Source organism: Parasteatoda tepidariorum, chromosome 4 (genome assembly GCF_982258835.1).
Source record: "Parasteatoda tepidariorum strain Cologne lab strain chromosome 4, Ptep-v5.0, whole genome shotgun sequence".
NCBI lineage: Eukaryota > Metazoa > Arthropoda > Arachnida > Araneae > Theridiidae > Parasteatoda > Parasteatoda tepidariorum.
Window position 1 is genome coordinate 19,435,510 of NC_141758.1, and position 15,460 is coordinate 19,450,969.

The 15,460-nt window shown below is 33.0% G+C and overlaps 1 protein-coding gene across 1 annotated transcript; it reads right to left on the reverse strand.

Moving 5' to 3' along the window:
* Positions 1-1,952: 1,952 nt before the first annotated feature.
* LOC147810772 (uncharacterized) lies at positions 1,953-10,706 on the reverse strand. The gene is made up of 6 exons (XM_087162078.1): positions 10,452-10,706; positions 7,007-9,080; positions 6,917-6,957; positions 6,589-6,842; positions 5,626-6,346; positions 1,953-2,243 (listed from the first exon to the last, which is right to left on the reverse strand). The coding sequence occupies exons 1-6, from the start codon at positions 10,704-10,706 to the stop codon at positions 1,953-1,955; spliced, it is 3,636 nt and encodes a 1,211-aa protein (XP_087018204.1).
* Positions 10,707-15,460: the final 4,754 nt, after the last annotated feature.

Here is a 15,460-nt window from a genome sequence, read left to right on the forward strand (position 1 = left end):
GTGTAAAACAAGGCTAAACAATGTCGGTGAGGTAAAGCGGCTTCTCCATAAGAAGTAGTAAGAAAAGAGGTTTTTTTGAGTGCCACTTTAACACAATGTAGACCTGTTAAAAATGTTGAATTATAAGAATTTAGAACAGTGTTTCTCGAAGTGGTCCATATGGCCCCTCAGGGGTCCATGGTACTATTCAGAGGATCCGTGAATAATAAAAACTGATTTAGGGTTCTCTGAACAACGTCAGGAGATCCGCGTGATGTTTAATATAAAATAATAAAATTGTGATTGGTTTTTATCATTCTAGAAATTAAGATAAATAAAATAGTAGCGATTTTTGTGTCTTAAGTAAACTATAAATAAAGGTGGATGCTTATAATTATTAACAGTGGTTTGTTACAAATTAAACAATTGATTTACAAATTTTCTTTTATCTTTTGTTCCCTTTTTAAGAGATAACAGTATGAATGAGTCGAAGAAAAAACGCCGAAAATACAGTTGAATATTTGAAGTATGCCTTTAATTTTCACTAGGAAATAGTACTTTACATATGTGTCTTCTATGTAAAAAAACTATAACAAGTGATTCAATGAAACATTCCAAGCTTAACGAACAATTGATAAAAATCCATAGTAACAAAAAAAATAAAGATTTAACTATTTTTCAAACAGTCAAAGAAAAATATCTGAAAACACCATCACTGAAACAACTTATGGGGACAACATCTAATCGAGGTGACGATGGATTGCATGTTTCTCTTAGTTTCGCATGTTTGACATGATTGCAAAGTCCGGAAAACCTCACACCAGTTTTGAATTTATATTTAATTCTCTATTCAAAGAACTCTAAAATAGGTAGCCAGTTATTTCATAATTATTTTTTGCCAGTGAATGTCAATCTACTGTGATTTTAACAAATGTAATATTTAATAATATTTGAACAACCTTTACGCTATAAAAAAAAGATGATTTAACACTTAATTAATTTGCAATAATAAATTTATCATGGGCTAATTAAATAATTACTAACTTAATTTGAGCATCAATGGAGTACCATTTCTTGTATACCAGCCGTTCTCATTGCAATAATTAATCTGAGGAACAAATGGTTTTTTCATTTTCTGTTGTATGGGATTTTGAACAGATCTTAAACATTTCGTGACACCGATTTCAAATCCGCAATCAGCTTTTCTCTACAAGATGCAGTAGTTCTTATGCAATTTAATAATATATTTCAAACCCGAAACTTCCAAATTTCATTCGAATGACTGCTAGGTATCCAAACTTCTCGACTGAGTATGGAATGGCATGAAGAAAAGTGATAATGCATTTCAGTATATGATGCGTTATGCTATGGTTCTTTTTTTCTTGTTTTAACCCTTTGGCGCAGATGGGACACTAGTGTTCCTTTTATTTGTTTCTTTTTCTGACGTCCTAATTACAAGCAAAAATATGTTTTGGTATTTTTTAGATATAAAAAAAGTCCAATAGTTGCTAAAAATTTGATCTGGTGTTACAGCTAAGGATGTAATCTAGGTCATTCATTGAGCAATCATGGACCACATGTTTTGTATCGGTGAAAGATCCAGAGAGCGAGCTGGTCAGGGAAGCAATTCAATCTGGCGATTGACGTAGAATCCTTAAACTATGCGTGCCACGTGTGGTCGCGCATTATTCTGTTGAAGTATGTTTGTGGGCTGTATGAAGGTAAGGAAGGACAACTGGCTCCAGAACCTTGGAGATGTAGCGTTGGCTGTTTAAATTATCGTTAATGCGTACTAGAGGATTGCGAGAGTGATATCCAATACCACTCCATACCATAATACCCGGTGCAGGACCAATGTGGTGGAGCATATTGCAGCTCTTCAGCATCCTCTCTCGACGGTGTCTCCTGACTCGAATGCGACCATCGTGGTGTCGCAGACAGAAGCGTGACTCGTCAGTAAAGACAATTTCTTTTCATTCTGTCGTCCACATCCTTCTTTCATTGCACCATTGGCGGCGGAGACGTCTATGCTTCTGCGTCAAGGGTAGACGAGGCAATGGACGTCTTGCGGACTGACCACTCAGCTGTAAACGACGTTGAATGGTATGCGCAGACACTGGATGATGCGTTACGGACTGAATATGCTGTGTTATGGTTTGTGATGTGACTGAGAGATCAGTCAATGTCATGCGCACAATTCGCCTGTCATCACGTGAAGTGGTGTACTCAGGTGGATGCAAACGAACACGTCGGTCCGTCGTACCCTACTGCATCCAACGATCTCATATGCGCAATACAGTTGTTTGGCTTCGTCCAACACGACTACTGATTTTCCTGAAACATAATCCACAATCTCGGTTGGTCTCTATCCTTATTGTGTAGAACTCGGATACTTGATCAAAAGATTATCGCTATTTTCTACGAGGCTTAATTGATCGTTTTTTGAAAAAACCACAGGGAAAAAAAAATTGTCGAACTTAAAATCAATGAAACCTCTAAGACTTAAATAGTGTTTTGAAATGGCGCTACAAGCGCGTGTAATGTGCGTCTGCGCTAATATATATATATATATATATATATATATATATATATATATATATATATATATATATATATATATATACGTAAATAAACACAAAATAATTAAATAAAGGAGAAGAGAGACTAATAAGGAAGCTGTTCGTCCATAGAAACTATAAAAATAAGATAAAAAAGGAAAAAAACAATATTTTATTAAGAGAAGAAGAAAAATTATAAATAAATAAAAATTTCCCAATAATTAAAATTTTTAAAAAGTTGTCGGAAAAACCTTCATTAAAAAGTAAAGTTGCTGGCCGTTATTCTTTCGTCGTTCCTTTTTCATAGTTTTACGTAACATATATGAAACATTTTATATATCTATGAATTAAATATTAAAGTTTACAATTGAGAAATATTGTATGCTCGGGAGCCACGACATAAAAAACGTTTAGATCTCTCGAAACTAATATTTAAAATTAGGATAGCTACCACTTCATGAAATATATTTATCTCCTTATTAGTTTAAATTTTTTTCTAAATAATTGTCGCCCTAGGGCATAACACAGATCAGAGGTCTGGTGCCCGCTTGCGCGGGCAGGTACCTTGCCAAATTACATGATCTAAATAATTGTCTAGCACTAAAAAAAGAGCACATTTTATGTAAATATTTGCTAATTATAAAAATAATTGGTGAATACCAGCATTACAAATATAAGTTAACTTAAATTCTTAAGAGCGTACTTTTTACTGTACGTTTCTCGTGAAAAAAATCCATCGTAATTTGAATACTTTATATAACCGACTTTCAACAGCCGATCCAATTTTTGCGCTTAAGACTACTAATATTTAACATCCTAGCCTTGTAATTTTGAACCCCATCCAGACAATAAATGAACTTTTGGATTAAGCGCTAAGAGAAATTTGACTTCCTGGAGGACTGTTTGATTGAAGTAAACCGCCTTTGCATTAGATGGAGAGGAAAACCACAGAAACCTCCAAAGGATAGCCTAACGGCAAGGAGTATTTTACCTATGATCCGTCTACCACTGAGGATATTTTACGTCAGCTCTGTGGTCGGTGGAAGCCACGTGTATATATATATATATATATATATATATATATATATATATATATATATATATATAATTTTTTTGCTTCAAGGATGAATAATTTAAAATGTAAGTCCTAGTAGTTAGTAGGATTGAATAACTAAGGAGAAAATATATAAAAAAATGAATTGAGTTTCTACCTCTTTTTAAATTTTTAGTCTTATTATTATTAATTTTATTATCACTTTAAATTTAGAAATAAAATTTTACGACAAGTGCTTAAAAGTTGATAGGTAAGCATTGGTAAAATTGTTTTCTAAAGAAAGTATATATGCATGAAAATTCGTGCGTGCTAAACCACCTAACGATTGTGTGGTACAGTAAAGTAAGAAATATCCTCTAGCATTATCCTACATTTATTACCAGTACTAAAACTTTTTAAGAACTGCAGAACCCTATAAAGGCAAAAAATAAAAGTAATAAATACACAGAAAATTAAGAAAAATAAGATTTACAACAATTTACTCCAAATTTGGTAGGCGATTAAAAGATAAAAGTTGATGAAAAGGCTACCAAAAGATGATATATATTCAAATTTTGCACTTGACATGTAAGTTTGGCGGTCGAAGCACCTCTGAGAACATTCAAATCAGGGTTGCTTTCAATGCGTGTTCTACTGTTTGTTAGCGTTATTTTCCGTAAAATATTGACATAGTGAGTCGCTATTTCTCAAGGAACACCTATATTAAGATAAAAACCAATTATCAACAGCCCACTGACTTTGAACTTGATAGTGTAATACGGCTGCGAGAAGGTGGATTTTCTTTCCGCGATATGTGCATGAAAACAGGGGGTGAATCGTATTCAATGTGCATGATTTTTTATAACTGTCGTTGAACAGTCGACCCAATCTTTCGGGTTCACGTCTACTAATGTTTAGAACCCTTGAAACTAATTTTAAAATTGAGACGGCTACCACTTTATAAAATATATTTATCTTTATATTTATAAATTTTTTTATATTAACTTAATTGCGGTTGCGGATTCATCAAAAGTTTTTCAAAGTATTCACTAATTATAAAAATAATTGGTGAGTACATGCAATTACAAATAAAAGTTAACTTCTAAATGTTTAAGAACGCAGATTACACTGTACGTTTCTTTACACGAACGAAGCTTTCCACGGTTAGAAAGTATAATTTCTTTAAAAAAAAAAAAAAAAAGAGAGGAAACGAAATAGTTTTGTCAACCACTTTTTAAGTTTTTGGATGGGTCGAAGAATGTTACGAAATTATATTTTAACCTAAGCCACTCGCAATGGATTAGTTTTGAACACAAGTCTGTATCTATCAATACAGAACCTCCAACTACTTGAGGCAGTTATGCAATATTTGTCTCAATGGTAATAAATCAGAAATTCACGAAACGAACAGATCTATCAAAGCTGTTCTTCCATAGAACCCATACAGATTAAATGTGATTCAATTAGAAAAAAAGCATGGCAAAAACAACTTAAATATGGTGAAATTTACCGTGTTGCTGACTCTGGGAACACCAAAAAAGCTCATTAATATTCACTCACTTCGAGAATCGATTTTCCAAGTGGTAGTAAAACAATTACCGAAAAAATATCTTCCTCATTGTTCGATACGAATTGATTGATTTCTATGCTGGTTCGTTTGTTAACAAATGATATGGACTGTATTAAAGATTTTTATTATGATTGGTGCTACGAGCACGCTCATGCTATAAGATCAACAACTAATTTTCAACTGATTAGGGTTACAACAAACGGTGGCGAGGATGCTGAGACAAAGATGCCAAGTTGGCGCTATATTTCTGAGATATTGAACATCCACCCGCCGTTGAATTATATTCAATAAACATACAAATTAGCATAACAATGGTACATAAACATATTCCAATATAAAATTTACAAAGATTGAATAAATGCTGTAGGTACACATTATGAGAAAATTAACACACATCTTTTTTAATTGTTCAATGGCAAAATACACAATTTATTAATGCTACGTTTAACAATTCCCTTGCTCGTTTTAATCTCCGCTACTCTAACCTTTCCATCCGTTCCAGGAAATAGTTTTAAAATTCGTCCCAAGACCCACTGATTTACAGGAAGATTATCCTCCTTTATTAAAACCATCGCATTTAAAATTATGTTTGTTTTCTCTACCTTCCATTTTGTTCTTTGTTGCAAATTGTTCAAATAGTCGCGAGACCACTTAGTCCAAATGTATTGAACAATTTTTGTCAACCTTTGCCATCGAGAAAGTCGGGTTTCCGATTTATCCAGCAAACTTGGTTCAGCTATGGCAGTTATAGATCTTCCAACCAAAAAATGCCCTGGTGTAAGAACATCCAGGTCATCAATATCATCTGACAAAGGTGTTAATGGCCGAGAATTTAGGATTCCTTCAACTTGTGCTGTTATTGTAAGGAATTCCTCAAATGTTAATTTTAGATTTCCTGTAGCTCGTTTTAAGTAAAACTTAAAGGATTTGACCCCTGCCTCCCAGAGGCCCCCGAAATTTGGAGCTCTGGGAGGAATAAAATTCCAAACTATCCCTTCAGATGCCAAATAGGATGCTAGTTTATCGTCAGGAAATCTAGTTAAATTCTGCAATCGCTGCAATTCCCTACTAGCCCCAACAAAGTTTTTTGCATTATCAGATGATATCGTAGCACATTTGTCACGCCTAGCTACAAAACGCTTTAAAGTAGCAAGAAAGCATCGGTTGTTAAATCGGAAACAACTTCTAAGTGAATCGCCTTCGAGGCTAAACACACAAATATTGAAACATAAATCCGTTGGAAATTCCCCTTTCTCTGGTGTTTATGTTTAATTTGGAAAGGGCCGCAATAATCAACACCAGAATGCAAAAAAGGATAATTAGGGTTTACTCTTTCTCGAGGCAAGGTTCCCATAAGTTGATTTGAAACAAGGGGTTTATGTTTAAAACAAACTATGCATTTATGTACAATTTTCCTAGCTATCGATCGACCACGAAGTGGCCAAAACCTTTCTCTAGTGCAATATAACAACGCTTGAGGTCCTAAATGGAGATTTTTGATATGCAAATGAGTCATTAACAATTTAGTGAAAGGATGGTCTGCAGGAAGTATAGCTGGATGCTTTTGAGAATAATCCAGAGCAGCATTATGCAAACGACCACCGACTCGGACAATTTGATGACCATCAAGGAAAGGATTTAAAGAGTTAAGTTTACTCTTACCTGAAAAAGCCTTGCCCTTGGAAATGGCCTCTATTTCCTCCTTAAAAGCAGATGCTTGTACATTTCTAACTAAAAAGGATTCCGTCTCCTTTAGTTCATTAGAGGATAACTTACCAAATCTTTTGCTACTTGGATTTCTACAGTTGAATATGAATCTGAAAGCATAACTTAAAACATTCAAAAATTTAGTATAATTATTGATACGATTTAAAATATTGTCAATTAAGTCCAGTTTATAAGAAGTTAAAAGTATTTTGGCAGGGGGTTTGAGTTCCTGTAAAAATTCACTGTCCGAAGAGAGTTTTTCAAATTCTATTGGAACAATATTCAGTTCTTCTTTCAAAAAATCTGGTCCGAACCACCACAGTTCATGGGAAGCAATTTCCGAAGTATTCAGACCACGAGAGAGGACATCTGCAGGATTTTTATCAGATGCAACGTGATTCCAATGACAGTTCTTAGTGAGTTCTTGTATTACTTTAACTCGATTGCTGATAAAAGTCTTGAGTTGATCAGGTGACCGTTGAAGCCATGCCAACACAATTGTAGAATCTGTCCACAACATTATTTGTTGAATGGGCAAGGTTAGAGACTTCAGAACCTTGTTCAAAAGCTGTGCCAATAAAACACTGGCACACAATTCTAAGCGAGGGATCGTGATAGGCTTTACTGGTGAAACGCGGGACTTGCTGCACAAAAGTCTCGTATATGATGTTTCTCCCGAAATTGATTGCATGTACAGAACTGCTCCATACGCAATGGCTGATGCATCGGAGAATCCGTGAATCATGATTCCACTCTTCTCCCCCACGTGACGAGGAATTTGCATGTTTTCAATGGCAGGTAGAGTAGAAACAAAACACTGCCAGTCCTTAGCCATTGAATCTGGAAGCGGTTCATCCCATTCCAATCTGAGTATCCAGAGTTTCTGGAGAAACAATTTAGCCTTGGTTAGAATGGGACCAAGAAATCCAAGGGGGTCGAACAAGCGTGAGATGGTGGATAAGACCTTTCGTTTGGTGTATGAGTCATGTATATTTACATCAACCTTGAAAGTAAAATAATCTAAATTTGGGTTCCAGATAACCCCAAGGGATTTAATGGTATTAGGTGGCTCACAAGAGAAATCATAGGCTTGGTCTTCTAATGGTATGGAATTAGGAAATTTTGGAGTATTAGTGCACCACTTGTGTAAGCTCATACCCGCCTTTTTAAACAGGTCTACTAACTGTTCTTGTAGTAATTGAAATTCTTGAAAGTCTGAACTACCTGACAAAATGTCATCCATATAAGTGTCTCTAATTATTACAGCAGCGGCTAAGGGAAAACTATCACCCTCATCAATGGCTAGTTGTTTAATAGTTCTGGTTGCTAAGTAGGGTGCACAAGAAGTTCCGTATGTAACAGTGTTAAGTTTGAAGGTTTGCACTGGGTCATTCACGCTATTCTTCCATAATATCAACTGTAAATTTCGATGATCAGGGTGAATCAAAATTTGCCTAAACATTTTAGAAATGTCAGTAGTGAACACATATACATGTTGCCTGAATCGCAAAAGTATTGAAAATATATCTTGTTTTATAGTACCGCCCTTGTACAAAATATCATTTAAAGAAAGACCGGATGTCGTTTTGGAGGAAGCGTTAAATACCACCCTCAACTTAGTGGTTTTACTATCTGGGCGAAGTACACCATGATGAGGTAAAAAATACGAAGTTGTTTTATCAAGAGGTTCTACAACTAATTGCATATGCTGCAAGTCAGCATATTCCATTAAGAATGATTTGTAAAGTGATTGCAACTCCTCATCTTTTGAGAGTTTTTTCCATAACTGATTTAAACGCATTTCGGCAACGGCTTTAGAATCACCGAGCGAAGAGGGATCCTCCTTCAAAGGCAACTGTACTATGTAACGCCCTTCATGATTTCGATAATGAGTATTTTTATATTGAGTTTCGCATAACTCAAATTCGACACTATGTTCAACAGAGGGCTCCTCAACAGTTTCTATATTCCAAAATGCTTTTAGCTGTTTATCAAGGCTTTCCGAATTTATATCTGAACTAAGCGTTAATCCACAATATGCTCTATTTGTACTATTATCGGAGCTCCCCACGACTATGTAACCAAAAACAGTTTCTTGAAACAACCAATTACTACATGGCGATCGAAGCTGATTTGGCTTTAAAATTTCAAAAAAGAGCTCGCAACCTATAATCAATTCTACTTCATTTTGTGTGTTAAACTCTGGATCAGCCAAATTAATGTCCGATGGAATCTTTATATTAGATACTTCAACCGGATTAATTATCGTCAAATTTGTAATCGAAGGAACAATTAAAAATTCTAAAGATGTTGAAAAACTTCCACTATTGTTTTTAATTGCAGTGGTTACCTTTTGTTTGATATTTACCGAAATATCGCTCAATCCGGAAACAGAAGCATTTATTTTTTCCTTTTTCAACATTAAGTTATTAGCTAAATTTTGTTTACAGAAAGAAAGATGAGAAGCGGAATCCAAAATCGCTCTGCATGGATAATAGTCTCCCAATTCATTTCTAATATAAACAACTGCAGTAGGCAAGAGAATATTTTGTTTCTTTTTTGATACTAAATAATTAGAAAAAGTGTTCGAATGTTCTTGTGGGAATGAATCATGCACTTGCGAGACAGTTGTTTGATCGGCGCCTGGCATCGTAGAAACTGAGGAGGTAGGAGGCGGGGAAGAAATCTCATAAATATGCAGTAAAGTGTTATGGCGTTTTTTATAAACGAAGCAAGAATTATTCGATTTGCAGTCTTTAACTTTGTGATTATTCTTTAAGCAATTAATACACAAATTTAATCGTTTTATTTCATTAAATCTATCCGAAACCTTCATATTTTGAAAAGTATTGCACTTATAAATCATGTGTGGTAATTTACAGATTACACAAGAGTTAGGATTATTATTCGAATTCAGGAAAGATTTACTCTTATTAACAGCTTGCTTATGTTTATAAATTGAAGAAGAAGCTGTTCGACTAATACTATCAAGAATTTGGCTTCTTTTTTCTAAAAATTCTAAAAACTTATCCAATTCTGGTATTTCATTTGATGCGATCGTTTGTTCATATTGTTTTCTAGTTTCTCGATCTACCTTTTTCAAAATGATGTTAAGCAAAAGTATGTCAGATAAATTATTACGATCAAAATTTAGAAGCTTCAAAGCTCTGATATTTTTCTTTAAAATATCTACCATGTTTCTAATATCTTCAGCTGATTCATTTGTAAGTTTTTCAATTTCCAAAATTTGATTTATGTAAGTCTCAGTGAGGAGACGTTTATTTTCAAATCTATTTTCTAATGCTTTTAAAAGTGATTCAAAAGAATCGTCTACAGTTTCCAGACGTTTAGCGTCGCCCAGCAATGACGCTTTCAAATAATGCAGTTTTTGAGAGTCATTTAAATCATTGTTTTTAGTTATAATGTTATCAAATTGCGATTTAAAATTGGGCCATTCGTCAAATTTACCATGAAATACCGGTAGTGGTATCTCGGGTAGTTTAATTTCTAGTTTTGTTTTCGAATCAGCCTGAGATATTTCATTTTCACAATTAATTATTGAAGGTTTAATTATCAAAGAGTTAAGAATATCTTTAATTCTTACCTCCAAAGCTTCGAGTCTGTCTACTGTTCCCTCCAAGTCCGTTTCTACTTCAGTTACCTCAGGGTCAGTTATGTCTTTTAGCCCATAATAATGCTCCTTTAATTCATCAACTTTTTTATACAATTGTTCCACACGCTTCAGCTTGACCTCTAATTCAGTATGGTTATGTTCCTTAGTCTGGTCAATGTATGTTTCTAGCTTTGTTATGGTACCTTTGACGGCACGCTTCGATCTATTTAGTTTTTCTTTTTCCATCTCCGGTTTTTACGGACCACTAATGTTCGATACGAATTGATTGATTTCTATGCTGGTTCGTTTGTTAACAAATGATATGGACTGTATTAAAGATTTTTATTATGATTGGTGCTACGAGCACGCTCATGCTATAAGATCAACAACTAATTTTCAACTGATTAGGGTTACAACAAACGGTGGCGAGGATGCTGAGACAAAGATGCCAAGTTGGCGCTATATTTCTGAGATATTGAACACTCATCAATATATTTATAATTTAATCAGGTTGAAATTAGCTAATGTAAAGATTATAATGCTTTTATATAATTGTTGTAATTATTTATATGCAGAGGTAGTCAAACTCATTTTTAATTATTATTATAATTCAAAAATTTTGCGGAATAACATGAATTTCGCTACCACTTTAAATATGGAAATAAAATCTTCCGGGAAAACCGGAAGAGTTGGCAGCTATGGCTTTGGTAACGATTTCGGTTAAAATTAACAATAAAATCAGGTTTTATAATATGTGATAAAACTTTGAAACTTTATCCACGAGACTTTAGAGTATGTTATAAAAACCATTTATCTGGTTAAATTTGCATTTCAGTTTTGTATTTTTTTTACTAAATAGATGGTAATAAAAACTATATATGTGAAGATCAGAATTTCTTTAAGTCGTATTAGCACACCAACAAAAATAAAAGGTCTATATTTATATCAAGCGTAAAGAAGCAAACAATAGTTAAAGCAAAGAAAAAAGAGGTTATTAAAAAAGCTGTACGTCTATAGAACCCATAAAATAATATAAAAATAGGAAAGAAAACAATATTGTTATTAAGAGAAGAAGAAAAATTATTAATAAATAAAATTTTCTCCATAATTCAAACTTTTAATAAGATTTAAATAAAAATTAAAAAGCCGATTAACAAAATAAGGAAAATATACAATGTCATCGTCAGCTCACACGATTATATCCGCTAAAAAGTGTTTTCTAATATTGTATTAATCTATTCTAAGCAAAGCAAAGTAGATCGATACAATACTGTGAGTTGTTAGTCACGTTGAGTGTATATCCTGTCAATATTTTTAACGCTTTTTAATAAAAATATTAATTATGTATAATTTTTCTTCTTTTCGTTAAAAAAATTTATTTTTTACTTATATATATGCTGTCAAACAATAAATTATTCATTATTCTTGTAATTCTAGGAATTAGTAATGTTTGACAACAATATGATTCATACTACGATTTATTTTTTACTTTCATAAACGATTCCCCTAGATCTGTCCCTCTTGAATTTAAACTCGCCAGTCACCAGTCAAATTTTAAGTGTCGGAAAAAACTTCATGAAAAAGCATAGTTGCTGTGGCTGCTATAATTTTGTTGTTCATTTTTCATAGTTTTACATAACATGTATGAATCATACTATATATCTATAAATTAAATATTCTATGATTCAGAAATATTGTATGCTTGGGAGCTACACACGACTTAAATAAGGTTTAGAGCACTTGAAACTAATATTCAAAATTATGATAGCTACCACTTTGTGAAATATATTTGTTTCTTTATTTATTTTAATTTTTTCATGGGTTACTGAATGAATGATTTACAAGTTAAAAATTATCTAAGTATTTACTAATTATAAAAGTTATTGGTGAATACAAGCATTTATTAATATAAGTTAATCGTAGCAATTATAATCAACTGATTATAATTTTAAAAGGCTTTCCTTTTTTTCCGTTTCATATTTTAAGTCTAAGATCTTCATATATGAGCAATCGAGTTTAGTTATTCCGTTCTTAAAATCTATTTATTAGAAAATACTAGCTATTTTTTACAAAATTTTTAAATCATCATAAATTAAAATAATCGAATAGACTAAAAAAATTTAGCGACATATTGAAATAGAAATGTTATCAATTTAGTCATTATTTTTTTTCTTGTTCTTCAACGAATCTGAGTTGATACAGAAATCTTATAATCTGATAATGAGTAACATCACAATAACCAGACATATTTCTATTTTTTTCTTAAGCAGTTTATATTGGATGTTTTCCATAATTGGAAGAACTGACCACTGCAACAATATTGTCTGTATATATAATTGAAGATTCGAAGTAGTTTCTGTATTATTAAGTTTATTGGTCTCTATTTTACTGAAATTCATTCATATAATCATGAAATAATAAGGATTTTGTTTTTTACTTAATTTTTCTGCGCTTTGGACGTACAGCGCACAAAAAAATAAACGGCCCACTCTAAAAAACTTTTGATCTAATGATTGGATCCTCACGTTTTAGGACTAAATCTTAATGGTTTAAAGAGGTGACCTCAAATAACCTAATTAGCTAATGCAAACTATATTTTAAAGAACGAAATCAGACAGGAAAAGGAACCTTTTCAGAATAAACATACTTTTGTCTGGATGGATTTGGATTTCTGACCCCCAAGATATTGGGGAAGCCGCAATATGAAAAATATGCTCCCATTATGGTCAGGAGAGCTATCCAAAGCTTGGACCCCTGAATGTTTCCTTTTGGATGTTCCCCTGAATTTTTATGTTCCCCTGAATGTTTAAGAAAATTCGTATTTCGAATTTTCTTAAGTGAATTGAAATTTTTTATGCATACAATTAGAAAATCCGCTTAGAAACAGATAATTCCATGCGGAGAATAAATTTTAGTGCTTATATATTATGTTTTATTTAACATCTCTCGAAAATTACAAAATTTTCACATCATTTTAAAGAATGTAATTTTAAATTACAAAATACAAAATTTGAGCGAAATCGGTCGAATAGTTAGTGAGAAATCGTATTTTTAAAAATTCGATTTCTCGGGAACTATTAGATTTTGCTCAAATTTTATATTTTGCCATGTAAAGATGCATTTTTAAAAATGATTTACCTTACAAATGAAAGTACAAAACACTTGAGGCTGTTTTGAGGTTGATAGAAATTTACTCAAAAGCAACCAGATTAGATAGGTGTGTTTTGAGTCACACAGGCTATTTTTTCTACACTTCAAGCAAATAAGTAGATTTGAGATGTGACTAATTTCACCGAATTTCAATTTAAAATATTGTTGAGCTTAGAAAACATTTGCTGTCGGCCTTGAACAAGAGCACACGCCTCCAGTTTGCAGAGAAGCATAAGGATCAGACAGTAGATGACTGGAAAAGGTTCCTGTGGTCTGATGAATCATGATTTTAACTACACCATGCAGACGCCAGGATTCGGGTTTGGTGGAAGCAGCACGAAAGCTTGGTCACCAACTGCATTGCCACAATAATTCAAGCTGGTGGAGGCAATGTTATGGTTAGGGGGATGTTTTCTTGACATTGCATGTGCTCTTCGATACCTGTGGAACAACATCTGAACGCACAAGTGTATCTAAGTGTAAATCGCAGATCAAGTACATCCTGTTATGTTAATGGTGTACCCTCTTGGATCGATACTTTCAACAAGACAATGCTCCATGTCATACAGCTCGTATTGTGGACAGGTGTTGCGAAGAACATGGCGGTGACTTTGCTTTGTTGGTCCGCAGAGTCACCAGATCTTAATCCAGTTGAGAATTTGAGGGATGATATCGAAGGAGACATCAAGCAGCTGGGTCTAGTGCCATCTAATCTGACGGAACTGAAAAATGCTCACCGGATATGGGATTAGATTCCTCCCACAACCTACAAACATCTCAAAGAACCTATGGCAAGAAGAATTCGAGTAGTATTACGGGCGCTACTATATATATATATATATATATATATATATATATATATATATATATATATATATATATATATATATATATATATATATATATATATATATATATATATATATATATATATATATATATATATATATATATATATATATATATATATATATGTGTGTGTGTGTGTGTGTGTGTGTGTGTGTGTGTATGTTACGGTGAATGACCGAAATCTGGAGAATGTCAACAATAACGTAGTCGCTTGGTGTATGTCCTAAATACCCTTATTTCTGACTCTCACCGGTGAATATCAACAATCACATAGTCGCTTTGGTGAATGTCCGAAATATTTGTTATATCCAATTTTATATTAATTTCTTCGTTTATATTATTATATTTATTTGATATATTTATATTTATTCCATATTTTAATACTTACTGACGATTGATTAGAAGAAATATCAGTGTTTGGAGTATCGGGCAAATATATACCGGGCAATGGCACTTGACCTTAAAAAAAAAATCAGTGTAGGTTATACCGGTAGGTTATACTTACATACATCCTAATAAGTTAAATAAGAAATGCAACTAAAAATGAAGGAAATATTTTAATATATTATTATTGAGAATGATTAAAACAAAAAAAAATTTCTATAAAAAAGTAATCGTTAGAATTCTATACATTTATTAACAATAAAATACGGATCATAAGTTAAATATAAAATAAACGATATGTTTTAGAAAAAAGTACATCAAAATTGCTCTACTATATGTGTGTAACCTAATGTTTATAACTATAGACAAGTACAATCAGTTAATTACAGTGTTTGAACAGTTATTGATATACAATTGGGTATTCCAAAGCAAATGATTGAAATTGAGAGGAAGATGCGGAAGCATGCAGGCTGATATCTATTCCACTTCAAATGAGTCGTTTATCCAGAAAAGCGATGCCGGGATATCCTGATTGGTAAATGCGTTGAGCCCATGTCCAAGAAGTCGTGGGTTTAATCCCCGCCGGTCAAAGACTAGCCGTGTAGTAAATGGTGACT

What these genes read in the sequence shown, in the direction of transcription:
- LOC147810772 (XM_087162078.1), bottom strand. Translation starts at nt 10,706, where the DNA reads ATGGAAAAAGAAAAACTAAATAGATCGAAGCGTGCCGTCAAAGGTACC. An exon ending in AATTGACAATATTTTAAATC is followed by an intron (nt 6,958 to 7,006) that starts GTATCAATAATT and finishes TTATGCTTTCAG; the next exon opens with ATTCATATTCAACTGTAGAA. An exon ending in TTCCTGGAACGGATGGAAAG is followed by an intron (nt 2,244 to 5,625) that starts GTTAGAGTAGCG and finishes TGGATGCAGTAG; the next exon opens with GGTACGACGGACCGACGTGT.